Below are 14,883 nucleotides of genomic sequence, written 5' to 3' on the forward strand. Positions count from 1 at the left end.
GAGGCGCCGGCGCTGCCCCGGCGAGGCGGGGCCGGGCGGGAGCGGCCCGAGCGCGGCTCCGCTCGGCTCCTGTGCGGCTGCCGCGGCGCCGGACGCGATGTTGGCCGGGCCGGGGCCGGGGCTGCTGGCCTTGGCCTTGGCCTTGGGGCCGGCAGGTGAGAGCCGGCCGGGGAGGGCAGCGAGCCCGGCCGGGGCAACCAGGCACAGCCACAGCGACAGGCAGCGACAGGAGCAGGAGCACGAACAGGGACGGGCACAAGGGCAGAGGCTGGGGAAAGGACAGGAGCAGAGGCAGGGCAGGGAACACGGGCAAAGGCCGGGGCAGACCCAGGGACAGGGGCTGTGGGCCGGGGCTGGCGGCTGTGGCTGTGCCGGACCGGGGGCACCGGGACACCGGGACAGCGCCCTCGGTCCGCGGCCGCGTCCCGCCCGATCCCTGCGCTCTCCCTCCGCAGGGCTCTGCGCACAGCCGAGGCTGCAGGAGGCCGGCGGAGGGCAGCGAGCGCCCGGGGACTCCGTCACCCTCTCCTGCCGTGGATCCGGATTCACCTTCGAGAATTATCATATTTACTGGTACCGTCAGGCACCCAGAGGAAGCCCAGAGTGGGTGTCTTTTATTAGTTTTGATGCGACAGCTGTTTATTTTGACCAGTCAGTGCAGGGGAGGGCCAAGATGTCCCGGGACAATTCCCGGGCCGAGGTTTATCTCTCCCTGCTGACCCTGCAGCCCCACGACTCTGCCTGCTACTTCTGCGCTGTTCACACGGGCACAGGAAACCCAGCCTGGCTTTAACACAAACCAGCTCGGGTCTGGATCAGCACCCATGAAATTTGGAGATGGTGAATTCCAAAGTGCTTCAGGGCTGTTCCTAAGAAATCAGGTGCCATCCCCACGCAGCACCAGTGATCCTGGCCTTTCATCAAGAGCTCCTTTCCCAGCACTGAGACTTTCCTTCCCCTGAGTCCCAATTGCAATGTTCTACTCTGTAGAGGAGGTTCAAGGTTTTTCTGTCATGCAGTCAGCCTGGTGACTGCCTGGCTCCAGTCTCACTCAGCCTTCCTTGGTCCCCTTCTTAAGTGGAACATGCAAAGCACCTGCAGAGTCCTGGGCTGCCTTTGCTGCTGGGCAGGGGTCCGCGAGGGCTTTGAGAGGAAGAGGCAGCTGGAGAAGTGTCACCACTGGGGAGCCTGTAGGGTGCAGGGCCAGAGTGCTGGGAGCAGGGTGAGGAGCACTTTGGCTTAGGGGTGGCCTGGCCAAGCCGAGCTGAGATCCTGGGGTGTCCCATATGGGAGGAGACGCCCAGCAGAGCCAGGGCCAGCAGAGCCAGGGGAAGGACAAGCTGACAGCCTCCCTGGTCACCTCCAAAGTCGCAGCCTGCGAGACTCCCTGAGAGAAAGGCCAGGGCTGGCCCCTCAGAACCACGTCACTCTTAGCCCACCACAGCATTTCCTGCCTAACAAATGGTCTGTTACTGCACCACAAAGAGTGAGAGACAGGCAGGAGGGCAGCAAGAGCTTCAAGTTGCGCTCCTGGTGCCCCACCTCTCCCCCTCAGTGTTGTCATAGGCAGAGGGAGGGACCAGCAGGGCCTGGGCCTGAGAGCAATGACAGAGGCCCAGGCAGGGCAGGTGTGGGCAGAGCTGTTGTGCAGGCCCAGAGAAGCTGCAGAGAGGCCACCGAGAGCGGGCCTGGCCATGTGGAGTGCCCTGTGCCTGGGCTTCTTGCCCATTGTAGGTAAGTGAAGGCAAGGGCTGCTGGCCCCAGGAGCTGAGCGTGGCCCTGGGCTCTGCAGGGCTCTGGGCAGCTGTGCTGAGCGCTTGCAGCCGCAGCTGTGCCCGGCTCCAGCTGCCCAGCCATGCCTGTAGAGCACGGCCAGAGCAGCCCTGCTCCTCTTGTGCCTCTGAGCTCGGCACCTCCGTGCCAGCTGCCTCCCCTGCAGCCTGGGCACACGCAGGGCACCTCCCTGCTGCGCTCACATCTCGGGGCCCAGCGCTTTGCCCTGGCACTGGACACTGCTCCTGGGCCACTGCCGCCCCTCTGGCACAGACCAGCTGGGCCATGGCAGCACAGGGCACAGGCCCCACTGCCTGGGACAGCCCTCGGTCTTTGCTCTGCTCACCCACAGCAGCTTCAGGGACAGGACACTGGGTTCCTCACCATCCTGTCTTGGCAAGGAAAAAGGAATTTTTTGTCCCGCCATGGTGCAAATCCTTCCTGCTTCTTTGGGGAAAATCAGTAAAAGCTTCCTGTGTGACTGGGAAAAGGATGGAGGGAAATGTGGTGTCACCTTCCTTGTGAGCCTTGCTAGCTGCCACCAGCTCTGCCCATCTGTGTCAGCTGGCCTCAAAGAGGAGGATTTTGGCCTCCCACAGGTCCTGTGCCAGTCCAAAGCCCCGCCAGAATTGCCCTGATCTCTGCTGAATCCTAGAATGACTGTGGCTCGTTCTTGCTCTCTGCAGCAGTCACTGGCCAGGTGACCTTGGAGCAGAACCCCAGGGAAGTGACCGTGGGAGAGGGAGATGAAGTCACCTTCCACTGCAGCATGAAGGGAGATGTTATGAGCAGCTACCTCATGTACTGGTACCGTCAGGGTCCACGGGGCTCTCTGGAACGGATTTACAGGGACGGTGAGGATTATGGAGAAGGTTTCAAAGATCGCTTTAAAGGAAGAGTGCAGAGCTCCATGAACAGCTTCACTCTGCAGCTCCTGGCAGCAACCCCAGGCGATGCAGCAACGTATTACTGTGGAGCACAGCCACCCTGGAGCAGCTGTGCAGCAGAGTGAACCAAAAACCAGCAGATGGGGATGACAGATCTCTCAGCATTTCTTTCTGGCAGCTGCTGCCCAGGGCTCTTGTCAGGCAATGGCAGGGGCAGGAAACGTCCCTCTGGCCTGGTGGCACTAGAAGGCACTGGAGGGTGGCTGCCAGAAGGGCTGGTACCATTGATGGTGCAGGAGGATCTGTCCTGGGAACTGCAGAGGCTGCAGTTTGGGGAAGTGCAGGTTTAGTGCACATTGCCTGGGCTCATTTCTCCTCTGTGCCTTGCCTTGGCTCCCAGCCCTTTTTCTTTAGGGACAGTCTGTATGGCTTTGGGAAGTGAGGATTTGGCTTAGCCACATTGACAGCCTTCAACAGGCAGACAAAGGGTCTTGCTGGGTGAGGAGAGAGTGGATGTTGTGCATTCTTCATTCAGTTGAGCTCCCAGCACTGACTTCCCTGCAAACCTTCTGGACAAATGCTTTCATTATGGCCATGGTTCAGTGACATGGATTGTGCAAGGGTACATATTCCTCCTCCTGGGTTATGGGAAACGAAATTTCTGAAGGCTGATCTGGCTGCTGAAGCCTGAGGTGAAGAAAGCATTCAGGACCTCAGCCCTGTCCCATATCCTGTTCACCTGGTCCCCATCCCATTCAGCACTGGGCCCACGTTTTCCCAGCCTCGTTTGTCCGTGCAGCCTCCTGGCATGTTGTCCTGACTCCTTGCTCCCTGGGGAGGAATCCTCTTCAGCTCAGCACTGCTGGGACTGGGGACCAATGTGTCCCCTGCTGGGCTCCCAGGCCTGGGAAGGACATGGACAGAGGGGAACAAATGCAATGGAGGGCCATGAACACAAGGAAGGGAACAGCTGACATATAAGGAGAGCTTGGGAGATCTGGGCGCATTTTGTACAGACAAGAAATTGCTGGCAGGGAAATTTGTCACACAAATTCCTTGCAGTCCTCCAGCACGGGCCTTTGGTTTGTGCAAGGGAGAAAGAAAGAGCTTTTACTCATCTTTTCTCAATCGAATTTTCTCCCATCTACTCTGCCAGGATTGCAGCCCTCCTCAACAAGCTGTGACCAGCAATGGACTTGTCCAGCTCCAGGAAGCAGCCAATAGACTGGTGAAATGAGAATGCTTGTTCTTCCCCTTCTTTCCAAAGCCAGGTGCTTCGGCAAATTATTGAAAAGTAACTTCTCTTGGTGATATTGCTCTGAGCATTCTCCTGTGGCAAGGAACTTACAGGCAACAAAATGGGAAAAATTCCCTGAGAGAAAGAAGAGGAAAAATCCTAACGTCCACCAACTGTTAAAGTTCAAAACATCACTGGTTATTGCAGTAGGATTAGGAAAATGGTCCACAATTGCAGGCTACCACTAATGTTATGATTAAGATAACAATCAAATTAAAAGCCAACTTCAGTCAACGATAACAACAGCAAATAGAGTCAATTAAAGCACCATCAGCTGAACCAAAATAAATCCTGAACAATTCTTAAACATGGACTGATTTTTCCTTTGGCATGCAAATAGGCTTTGAGGAGACTAATGCTTGAAGGTCTAGAAAACTTAGTAAATCTAGAATGAAAATAACTTGAAAATTTATAAGCTTGAGAGATGCTTCCCAGAAAACCTTTCAAGTGTTTAACCCTAACTTGTTGTGTGTTAAAAGACAAATCAGTAACCAGATCCTTTCTCTGAGGCACTTCTAACAACAATATTCCGTTCCAAAGTGTGAGAGCAATATTCTAGTTAGAGGAACAATAACTGTCCACTCTGCCAAAAAAAGCAAGGATGATAATGTTATTTTTAGTTTAGGGGATCCTCTGGAACAGTGTTAGATGTTCAGAAGTAGAGCAGTGTAGAGGGACAGGAAAACAAAAGGCAGCACTACAAAGACATGAAAGAGGAGACATCACCTGGCAAGGAAAACCCCCCCAGATGTTTTTGTAGAACTGCCTAGCACAGTGTGAACTACGTACCACAGTGACTGAAAACACCTGAACCACCACACACAAACTGTCTCTCTCCCTTCTCTTGAAGGAGGAAAACATGGTGGCTTTACTTCATCTATTTTTCCTCAGACAACTCTGTGCACATACACAAATTGGATTTACCAGAATTACTGAAACAGCACAACACCCCACCTAATTGTCCAAGACCAATTTCCTCACCATTCAACCTGAGATCTTGGCTCTTGCAAACAGGTCATTTTTGACAGTTGATCATCATGGCCAGTTGAACAACTCAGCAGGAACCTTCTGTATTAACCAGTTATGAGTTGATTTAGGAGCCCTTCGTTCATCATTTTGGACATGTGACACAAAGCTTGACTTACTGCTTTTTCAAGAGAAACTATTCTTGAGGTTCAAAAAGCAAATCTCTGAACGTGAGCAGCTCTCCTAGACCCCTCCTCTGTCCAGGACCATAACCCTTGGGATTCCTCCCAGAAGATCCCAAATTCTGCTCTCCTGAAGCCCAGGGCTCCAGTCCTGTTTTTGCATTGCTCTCTTCTCCCAGGATCCTGAGCTCAAACAGTGCATGGTCACCGCAGCCAAGGCTGCCCCAACCACCAATTCTGCCTCAGTGGCACACACAGGTCCAGCTCACAGCCATTTGTGTTAGTAAGCTCACATCAGTACGTGCCAGAAAACTCCTGACTGCGTGTGCTCAGCTGTGCTGTCCTGCCAGCAGACACCTGACACGCTTCAAGCACCCCATGAGGGCCAGAGCCCAGGGATGTCCCATTTGTCCCACAAAAGCCTCACCTATTTCTTCCCATTCCTCTCATGTTTTCTACCCATATTACTGTCTTGGGAATGGCTTAAATTCCCTACCCATTCATGGGCTTGTCTTTGTTTTGTGTTCAGAATGGTCATTGACTCCCCTGGCTCAGGAAGTATCTCGATGGGCGAGGAGCAGCAGGGATCCCCTGAGAGTTGGGGGCCAGGGGCTGCTGCTTCCTTCCAGAGGGGCTGCTCAACTCAGGAGCCACACGGCAAGGGTGTCTGACTGGTGACACTGTTGCCCTGCACTTTTTGCCTGTTTATCTTTTTTTCTTTTCCTTTGGCACTGTGAGTAGGGATTGCCAGCTTGATTCTCTGCTTCCCTGTCACTTGCAAGCCTAGAACCAGTGTGTGCTACACCAGGAGCAGGGAGGCAGGAGCACACTGCTGATCCCAGCACCAGCCATTGCCAGTGAGCTGTCCAAAGGAGCAATCCCCCACCCAGGCCTGCTGTTGTCTGCCACTGCTTCAGAGATTTTTGCGACTCTATAACTTGACAACCCTTGTCCGCCCAGACACCCGTGGCTCCTGCTGCAGCTTCAGAGTTTCCCCTACACTTGGTTTACCACTGTGAGTGTTCTCACCTCTGCCGTTGCAGCCTGCTGCTCCAAGGTTCCTGCTGGAGCTGGTTTCAGTATCCAGAGGGGCACCGGGACTGGCTGCTCCTGTGGGATTGTAAAGGGAGCCCCTTCTCCATCTCTCCTGCCTGCCCACCCACCAGTACCCACATGCAGAGAGGCGGCCGAGCTCGCGCCACAGCGCCCCCTGCTGGCGCGGGGGAATCACCGCACCCGCCCTGCCCGGCCCGGAGCCAGCAGCGCCCCTGCTGGCTGTGCCCGGAACTGCACAGAAGGGGAAAGCGCCTGTGGCCGAGAGAGGCCTGGCCTGGGTGTCTGGGTCAGTTTGGTGCTACTGCTGTTGTTTGTTTGAGTTGTTATACATACACATACTGGTAAAGAACTGTTATTCCCTTTCCTCTGTGTGTGCCAGAAAGTCACTTTATTTCAAAGTTGTATTAATTTGGAGGGAATATTCTCCACTCCATGGGTGGTTCCTGTCTTCCTTGGCAGGCACTTGTCTTTCAAACTAGGATAGCCACCATCACTTAAGTTAGGCACGACAGTCAGCAGATGGAACAGCCGCAGACACACTCAGAGTACAATTATTTCCAGACCTTGCTAACCTGGGGGAATCCCTGAGCAACAGCCAGGCAGAGGCAAGGAGAGACCTGGCATCTAAACTGCATCCATGCTAGAGGATCCCTGGATGCATTCACCCTGGGCTGCCAAGGGTAATTCCCAGCTGGAAGGTCACTTCAGCAATTTACAACGCTCCTGTGTCTTCTGTTTTTAATCCAATCCTTCCCAACACCCCCAGAGACAGCCTGCTACGTCCCAGAACTCTGTTCACACTACCACTAGTACCGACAAGAAGAGAAGTAGGGGGATTAGACTGCATTGCAGGAAATGCTCTGAAATAACACCAGAGGTACTGATAATTTTTCTGCTTTCTATCCAGCTAAACTCCATCAGACCTTTCACAGGTGTCACATAACACCCAAGTTCTCATTTACAACTCAACCCCTATGATATTATTTGAGATCCTTCCTTGAAAGCCATGTGGTGTTTCTTTATGTGGTGCGTTGGATCTCAAACCACTGAAGATGTCATGTGACTGTCTGAATAATCCAATATTCTGTGTAGTGGAACAGAGACAGTTTGTGTTATGAAATATATCACTGTGTTTTGGACTGGGTTACCACAATGATATGAACAGCATAGGGACCTGTACAAAAACAGAAAGAGGGAAAGAAGGTGAGAAATTTTGGGAAAGAAAGGAGATGGGTGACTCTAAGGATTAAGAAGAGAAGAACAACATTCTTCCTGTATTTCCTTGTATCCTGGATATATAAAAGAGCTTGTGAAGGTTCTAAAAGGTGGAAGAAAGGGAGAAGTTGAAAATTCTATACTCAATGAAGCTATTTGAAACAATTCAATTAACCTTTATTCCCTTTCCAGTTTTGGAAGTAAATCTACCTCTGGATCCTCTCATGGACTTGCACCCATGGATAATTAGGACTAATGAATTTTCATCACCTGTTTTTGGAACACTTTTGAACACCACAAGGAAAGAGTGAGTTATTAGAAAAAGTCTTAGCAGTGTGAAGACAGAGAAGCTTATATTTGGACCAGGGACGATTCTCACAGTTGAACCAAGTAAGTGACATTTCTTTCTTCCTAAAACTTCACTGACAATTAATGTGGGGGAGAACAAGGGAATTTAAAGGGTTGGGTTCAATGAAAGGATTTTCAGCTGCAATAATCCCTTGAATGCACTTGCTCTCCAGCCAGGCTTTCAAGCCAAACCCTCAGCTTGGATTTGCTCAGGAAGGTTTCCCAGGAACAACTGGGCTGACTCTGCATACAGGATTAATCCATGATCCCCAAACACCAGCAGGGCACTGCTTAGCCTGTGATAACTTATTCCCACTTTGGGCAGCACTCTGGCCCAAATTTACTGTGCAGTGTCCAATTCTCCAGCGGCTTGCACTGACTGACTCGGGGCAGGAATGCAGAGCTCAGTGAAGAACTCCCAGTATGAGGAGTTTGAGACACATCTGTAACTCCTGGTTGGAGAAGTTCTCGTTTGACACTGGCACCACACTGACAGTGTCCACTGCCCTGGGGACAGAGCAGGAAGGAGGTGAAATAGCCTTGGGCTTAAATTCTCACAAGTGCCTCATTTCCAAGAGCTCCTGGAATGAAAGAAAATTGGCTCCCAGGTTGTGTGGGTTCTGCAAAGAGCAAGGTGGGGAGTAGGGATTATAAGCAGCGTTACTTATTCCTATCTTTGTTTGGAGTTCTGTAGTGAACAATAAAGGTGCAGGTGACCCCAAGCTTTTCTAGGGAAATGGGAACGTTGGGGTAGCAGAGGGGTTTTGATAGTGACCTCTGTGATCCTAAAGTATCAGGTGCATCCCTCAGGAATTGTTGCTTTGCATTCAGAGGACTGCATGACTTTAAAGTGCAGCAAGAATATCCCAAGTTATTTTCCATCCTTAAAACCTCTTGCTCTATTTCCGAAAGATGTGGGACTGCCTTGGGTGCTGCCTAATATCTGTCCATGTCTGTAGGATATGTTACATGGGAATAAATGTGGATTCGGGAACAATCTCACTGCACTTCCAATCCCAAAGGGACAAAGGAATGTAAATTTACCATTCTGCAGAAAGACCTCTACTTTCCTTGCTGTTCAATGGCTTTCTTTTTCTAGCTAATGACAGGATACTTTCAGAGCTGCAAAGTCTGGAATTATGTTTGGCAGTAAAATACATTGAACCTGAAGTATCAAAGTCCCTTCTGAGTCTGCTGAAATACTTAATGTGTTGAAGCCAAAGTTTCCAGGACGTGAGCAACCTCCCCGTTTTGTTCAAATAAATTTGAACATAAACAGAAAAGATTATTCCCTTCCAGAAGCAAGCAGTGGTAGGAATTCATGGCTGTACTGTCAGGGAATGCAAACGAGTGGGACTCGGGTGAGCCTTCTGGGGCCAGATAAAACAAATCTTCTGCTCTCGGAACTACAATTGCACTGTGTACATTATTGCGTGCTGAAGATCCTGCCCAGGGAGCTACTGCAGAGAAGCAGCCTGTTTGTGTTCTGGCTCTTTGGAAAGCCTGGAGAGGAGACCACATGAAAAGCCTTTCAAGGTCTTCTCAGAGAACACAGAATGCACAGGACTGACAGGCTCTGGCCAAGCCTGGTACAACAGCTGGGAAGGAAATGTTGGATTTCTGGTGGGTGTCTGGTTGCTGGAGGTGTGGACAAGTGTTAGTTCTGCCTGTTTGATCAGGAGAGCTGACCCATGAAGTTGTGGCAGAGCACGATTTGGCTTTCACCTCAGTTCCTCAGCAGTGGCATAGGGCTGATGGGGAAAGGGTGTAAAATCAGAGCCCCTTGATCAAACTTCCATCAGTACCCTGGGATGAACAAAATGTCAGAGCTGGGGGATCTCCTGACCCACCTGCAAGGCAGACACCATGCTAAATGAAAAGCCTCATGCACCTCTCTTTACCCAAGAGACCCCTCAGGATGCTCCTGTCAAAGCAAACACGTCAATCTTTGTGGATGAGTCTGGCAGCTTTTCATAAGCTGAGCCCTTTCTGGCCAGGAAGGCTGCTGGAGGATTCCTTTCAGTTCCATGGTTTTCCTCTAAGTCAAATTGCTAATCTGAGTTAAATCCTGACATTGGTTTGTGAGATCACCCTTGATTCTCCACCTGTGACCTGACCTAGAGGGAAGGGTATTTTCTCTTATAAACAAATTATGGTACCAGAATAATTTGTATGCAACTAAATACTTTTGAGACCAATAGTTTTTGTGTAAAACAGCTGGTTGCAAGTTTAAGCAGTCTTCTTTTGTTACTTGTACCTCTAATGCCAAGGAATAATGACATCAAAGACAGTAATTGAGAATGTTACAAATTAGTCACAGATGGAGTACATGTGAATTTTGGGTCACTCAGCACCCGGGCAAGCCTGCAGTAAAATCAATCCTGTCCAAACCTTGCTTTTCTTTTCAGGCATTTCAAAAACTTCTGATCCTCAAGTCATTGTGATGAAATCAAAGAAACTGGAAGGAGGGGGCAGCTCTGGGAAAGCAGCTTGTTTGGCAAGGAACTTCACTACAAAGAACATCAGCTTGGAGATGCCCTCTCAGGAGGTGGTCTATGAACAGAGCCCATCCATTCTGACGTCACAGGGGTTGTACAATGCAATTAAAGTGGTCAGGGTGACAAAAGACACAGAGGTGACCTGCACGGCCAAATTCGGCAACCGCACGATAACAGCAAAGCCAGGTACAGTTTGGTGGCACAGCTGTCACTTATTTCTGGAGACAGTGGCCTGTGGGGCTTGGTGTTCTCCTTCTGGACAGCACTGCCCTGGGCAGCCAGCAGAAATAAGAAAGACATTTGGGATTTCAGCAGGGAAAAATGAAAGATGTTTCAAAGCATCTAAAAGAAATGGTTTTTCAACAGTTTAATTACTTTGAGATACTTTTCTGGGGAGAAAAGACACAATCTATTGCTTCAAAATGTGAATTTCCTTATGACTGAATACTTTAGCCTAGAGCAGGAAACCGCCTGCAGTACAAGTTGGAACAGCCCATTCAATACGAACACAAAGTTAAAGGTGGGGTGTGTTGTCAGGGTTTTTTAATTAAATCAATTTTTATATTTGGCATGTTTACTCTTTTAGTCCTGAAGGTCATTCAAAGAGTAAAACAAAACAATGCAGGAATTCTTCTGTTTCTTGCAACTGCATGGAGAAATTTTCTCCTCAAATTAATGTTGGAATTATTCCTGACCAGCTGAGGCCCACTCTGAACTTTCCTCCAATGTTCTATGAGAAATGTCATCTAAACATTTTCTTTTTATCCTCCATAAAAGGTGGATATAGTCTAAAATGCCTTTTTTTATCGTGCTACAGAAGCAGAGGCTGAAGAACCAATAACAGGGTTTGGGGAACCAAACAGAACCAGAACAGAGTCAGGGGCCACTGACAGAGTTTGCAACAGCACAGAGCCCTCAGCACAAGGTGAGTTACCCAAACACGATGTGAGGTTACATTGCTCTCTGCGGGATAAAGGCATGGAAATGTATTTTCTCCAGGGCAGAGGATTCAGAACACAACACATTCAGGAGACTGTGTTCCAAGGTTGCTGTCCCAAGGTTGCTCCCCTCTGGTTGCCATGTTCTCTCTCGGCTGTTCCTTTGCTGCTCTTCCTTTCCCTGAAACTCTCACCTGTGGATTTTCCACTTTCTGCCAAGATCACAGCACCAAAACCTAGACCATGATGTCTCCCCTCTTTTCTGGTCACTGAGCAGATGCTGGAGGGCAGAGAGGGAACATGCTGTCCATGGCTGTGTTGGGGTTGAGAGTCCTGCTGGCAAAGAGCATCGCCTTCAATACCCTCATGAGCATCAAGTTGTTTCTTTTCTGAGGTAAAGGAGCTCACAGTTATCAAACAATGCTTCATAGGCCCAATTTCATTAATTGTACTTTAAGCCTCCCTTTGCTCTTCCAGACATGGGCAATGAACCCAAAGAAGAGCAGCAAAGAGCGGGAACCAGCAGCACAAGGGGGTGAACAAGCTTGGCCAGAGCTGCTGACAGAGACCAGCCAGGACACAAGGCAGCACCTTCCCCTGAAGACATGCAACACTCTTCACTCCTGCCTGGCCAGCTGATTTACACTGAAGAGTTTTAAGTGCTTTTGCTCTTTCCTCTCCTCTGACAACTGAGCACAGTGGATTTATCCTCATCCTCCTGCTAAGGAGATCCCTCCCACTCTTCTGGCATTTGCACACCAGTGTCCAACCTGCTTCAGTAGCTTTGAAAACTCCAGTGCTCACTGCTGAGAGATGCCTTTGAGAAGCACCTTTCCCAGGCACGTTGTGTTACTGCCTGAGGAACTGGAGTAGCACTGCTGGGGGAATTCCAGCCCACGAGCTGCCTCTTGTAGCTTAGGGTTTAGAATGATTTACTAAGTGTGTATTGCAGATAAGAAGAGCTCTGTAGAATCTGATTTTATTCAACTAGATAATGTTCATTTCTTGATTAAGCCTGTCTTTCTTCTGCCAAATGTATTGCATGTGCATTTTAGGTTTCTGCAGTAGGGACAAAAATAAAGTTCTGCTACCCCAAAATCTTGTTGGTTTTTTGTGCTTATTCTTCTGAAACCAGGATGGAAATTGCTTAAATCTAACTACCCTAGAAGCCCACTGGGATCAGAAACACAGCTTTGATATTGCAGATTTCTTGTTGGCTGAATTTGTCTTTTGCAGACTTGGTGCAGGGAAATGTCTCTGGCACATTCAGGAGCCTCAGTGAGGAGAGTCCTTGCTGAAGGCACGAGGGAGGAAAATGCTCCTGTCAGCAGGGAAGAAACCCTGCTGCTGTTTTGCACTCAGGGACAGGAGGCAGGGGCCACCAGAAAATAATCTGGGGTGGTTTGATGGAGTGATAGTTTCCATAGCAACTTGGCTCTCACCTAACAGAGCCCAGCCCACACCTTCCCCAGCTCATGCACCTCTCACAAGCTACAGGCAGGATGCTGTGGTCACCATTTCTGACTCAGTCACACCAGGCAGCATCAACCCTCCCCTGCTTTTGAGAACACAAGGTAACCACATCCTGAAGGGGAAATAAGGCTTTGCTGCCCCTGCCTGAGTTCCTGCAGCCCTCAAGAGAGCCTCTGCACGGCACACAGCAAGGGCTGCTGCACTGAGCTTGCTCTGCTCACACCCTCAGGCCCTGCAGACACCCAGACAAGAGCCCCAGCCCCTGCAGAAGCTCTGTGAAATTTGCATGGCAAATCCAAATCCACTGAAATGCACATTTAGTGCACTCTACCACCACAACATCAATCAGGGGGAGCTGTTCACCAACATTTCTATACTGATTTTCCAATGACACCCAGAACCTTTTTCTCAAGCACTCCACACCTTTTCCCAATCTTTCAGGCAGATTTCTATTTTGAGAATATTCCCTCAGGCAAAACCAATGGAATCAGATGCACAGGAGGGAAAGGTCATTAAAATACCCTCTGTAAAGAAGCAGATTTGCATGTGGAATTATCCTGACATCTGACAAAACAATATTGTCCTGATTCCAAAATAATGGAGGATAATTATAAGGAGAACTCTTTGGTACAATACATTTTTACAGTACTATTCTCTTCTCCTAGAGATTAATTTACATCCATGTTTGATTGTGCTCATAGAGCCTTTGCAAATCTCCAGGGGTTGAGCCACTGGCCCTGGAGACATTCAAAAGCCATCTGGACGTGGTCCTTGGCAAACAGCTCCAGACAGTCCTGCTAGAGCAGGGGAAACCCCGTCCCCTCCAGAGCTCCCTTCCAGCCCCAATCCTTCTGCATTTATGAGATACCTTTTTCATACTGGGGGCAATAAGAAGTAGTTCAAAATACCTTTATATACATTTAGTCAGGGGTTTTGTTCACCTTTGCCCAGGGGGAAAGGAACTGAAGTTTCTTTTCACAGGACTGTTCCAGCACTCCAGGCATGAGGAGCTTCACATCCCAGCAGACTGGGAGCAGCACAGAAGATGCACAAAAGATAACGACCATTAATGAACATCAGCTCCAAACATCAGCCCTGGCAAGGTCAGAGACACCTGGTCTGGGAAACGTTCAATGAGAGAACCAAGACTGAGAACCAAAATAACATCCAAGGTGAAAGGATCAATAAAAAAACAAATACTACAGACTGTGGAACTTGGGAGCAATGAACATTGAACCAATGAATTTCCCTGGGTTTGACTGTAGAAGTACAAGAAAACTCCAATGAAAACCTTGTGTGATGGAAGGATTTTCTCTGCACAACCCATGCAATGTGTGGATGAAATTATTTCTGTTACACATCTTGGCCAGAATAAAGTAATGCCTTGATTCTCTAAAACTAAAAAATGCTGTGGGAGACTTTTTGTTTTTCCCACAGTTTTGGTGACAATACCAGCCACAATGTGAACTTCAACAAAACTTTAAAGTAATTTGAGGAAAATTTTCACCTCTAGCACATTATTTTTCCTGCCCCTTAGTGAATCACACACAGAGTGTGGTATTTGACATCTGCCCTGCTAAGTAACTCAAAATGGTGAGAGCTCTCTCCAGCGGCAGAGAGATGTGTCACAGACACATTTTATGAAAAATCCTTTCATCAAGATTTTTTTCTCCTGAGAAGCTGAGAAGCCTCAGAAATGAGATGTAAACAATAATTATCTGCTGCTGTGGAATGCAACAGGTGGATCTGTGATTGGTCCATGTTGGTTGTTTCTAATTAATGGCCAATCACAGTCTGCTGGCTCGGACTCTCTCAGAGTCACGAGCTTTTGTTATTCATTCCTTTCTCTCCCTTTCAAGACTTCTGATGAATCCTTTCTTTATTCTTTTAGTATAGTTTTAGGATATCATTTTCTTTTAATATAATATATATCATAAAATAATAAATCAGCCTTCTGAAACATGGAGTCAAGATTCTCATCTCTCACCTCACCCTGGGACCCACCACAGAGATGCATTAAAAGCATCCTGAAAGAATAAAGCTCTCTCCAAGAGGTTACATGGGAAAACATTATGAAGAACTCCATGACAATGGGCAATACTAAACAACTTTTTATACCACTGAATCCTTCTGCTGTCTTATACAGCATTAGAAGTACAATCTAATAATCACATTACTGCATCTGCTGGGTATAATCTAACCTGTCTGGTTTGTGTCCTGAAATATTAAACAGTTCCTGGTAAAGTTAGA

At 48.9% G+C, this 14,883-nt stretch overlaps 2 protein-coding genes across 2 annotated transcripts in view; both read left to right on the top strand.

Moving 5' to 3' along the window:
- The window catches only part of LOC118696794 (M1-specific T cell receptor alpha chain-like), a 200,181-nt gene that overhangs the window by 113,526 nt on the left and 71,772 nt on the right, over positions 1-14,883 (top strand). The gene's annotated exons all lie outside the window — the stretch shown is intronic.
- Positions 98-11,710, top strand: LOC118696793 (immunoglobulin gamma-1 heavy chain-like). Its single transcript, XM_036399120.2, has 7 exons — positions 98-155; positions 456-781; positions 7,724-7,766; positions 10,133-10,408; positions 11,040-11,147; positions 11,438-11,554; positions 11,638-11,710. Exons 1-6 carry the CDS (start codon positions 98-100, stop codon positions 11,551-11,553), a joined length of 927 nt encoding a protein of 308 aa, XP_036255013.1. The 3' UTR covers position 11,554; positions 11,638-11,710.

This window comes from Molothrus ater, chromosome 27, assembly GCF_012460135.2.
Source record: "Molothrus ater isolate BHLD 08-10-18 breed brown headed cowbird chromosome 27, BPBGC_Mater_1.1, whole genome shotgun sequence".
NCBI classification, from domain to species: Eukaryota; Metazoa; Chordata; class Aves; order Passeriformes; family Icteridae; genus Molothrus; species Molothrus ater.

What these genes read in the sequence shown, in the direction of transcription:
- LOC118696793 (XM_036399120.2), top strand. Translation starts at nt 98, where the DNA reads ATGTTGGCCGGGCCGGGGCCGGGGCTGCTGGCCTTGGCCTTGGCCTTG. An exon ending in CTTGGCCTTGGGGCCGGCAG is followed by an intron (nt 156 to 455) that starts GTGAGAGCCGGC and finishes CTCCCTCCGCAG; the next exon opens with GGCTCTGCGCACAGCCGAGG. An exon ending in GATTCTCACAGTTGAACCAA is followed by an intron (nt 7,767 to 10,132) that starts GTAAGTGACATT and finishes TTTTCTTTTCAG; the next exon opens with GCATTTCAAAAACTTCTGAT.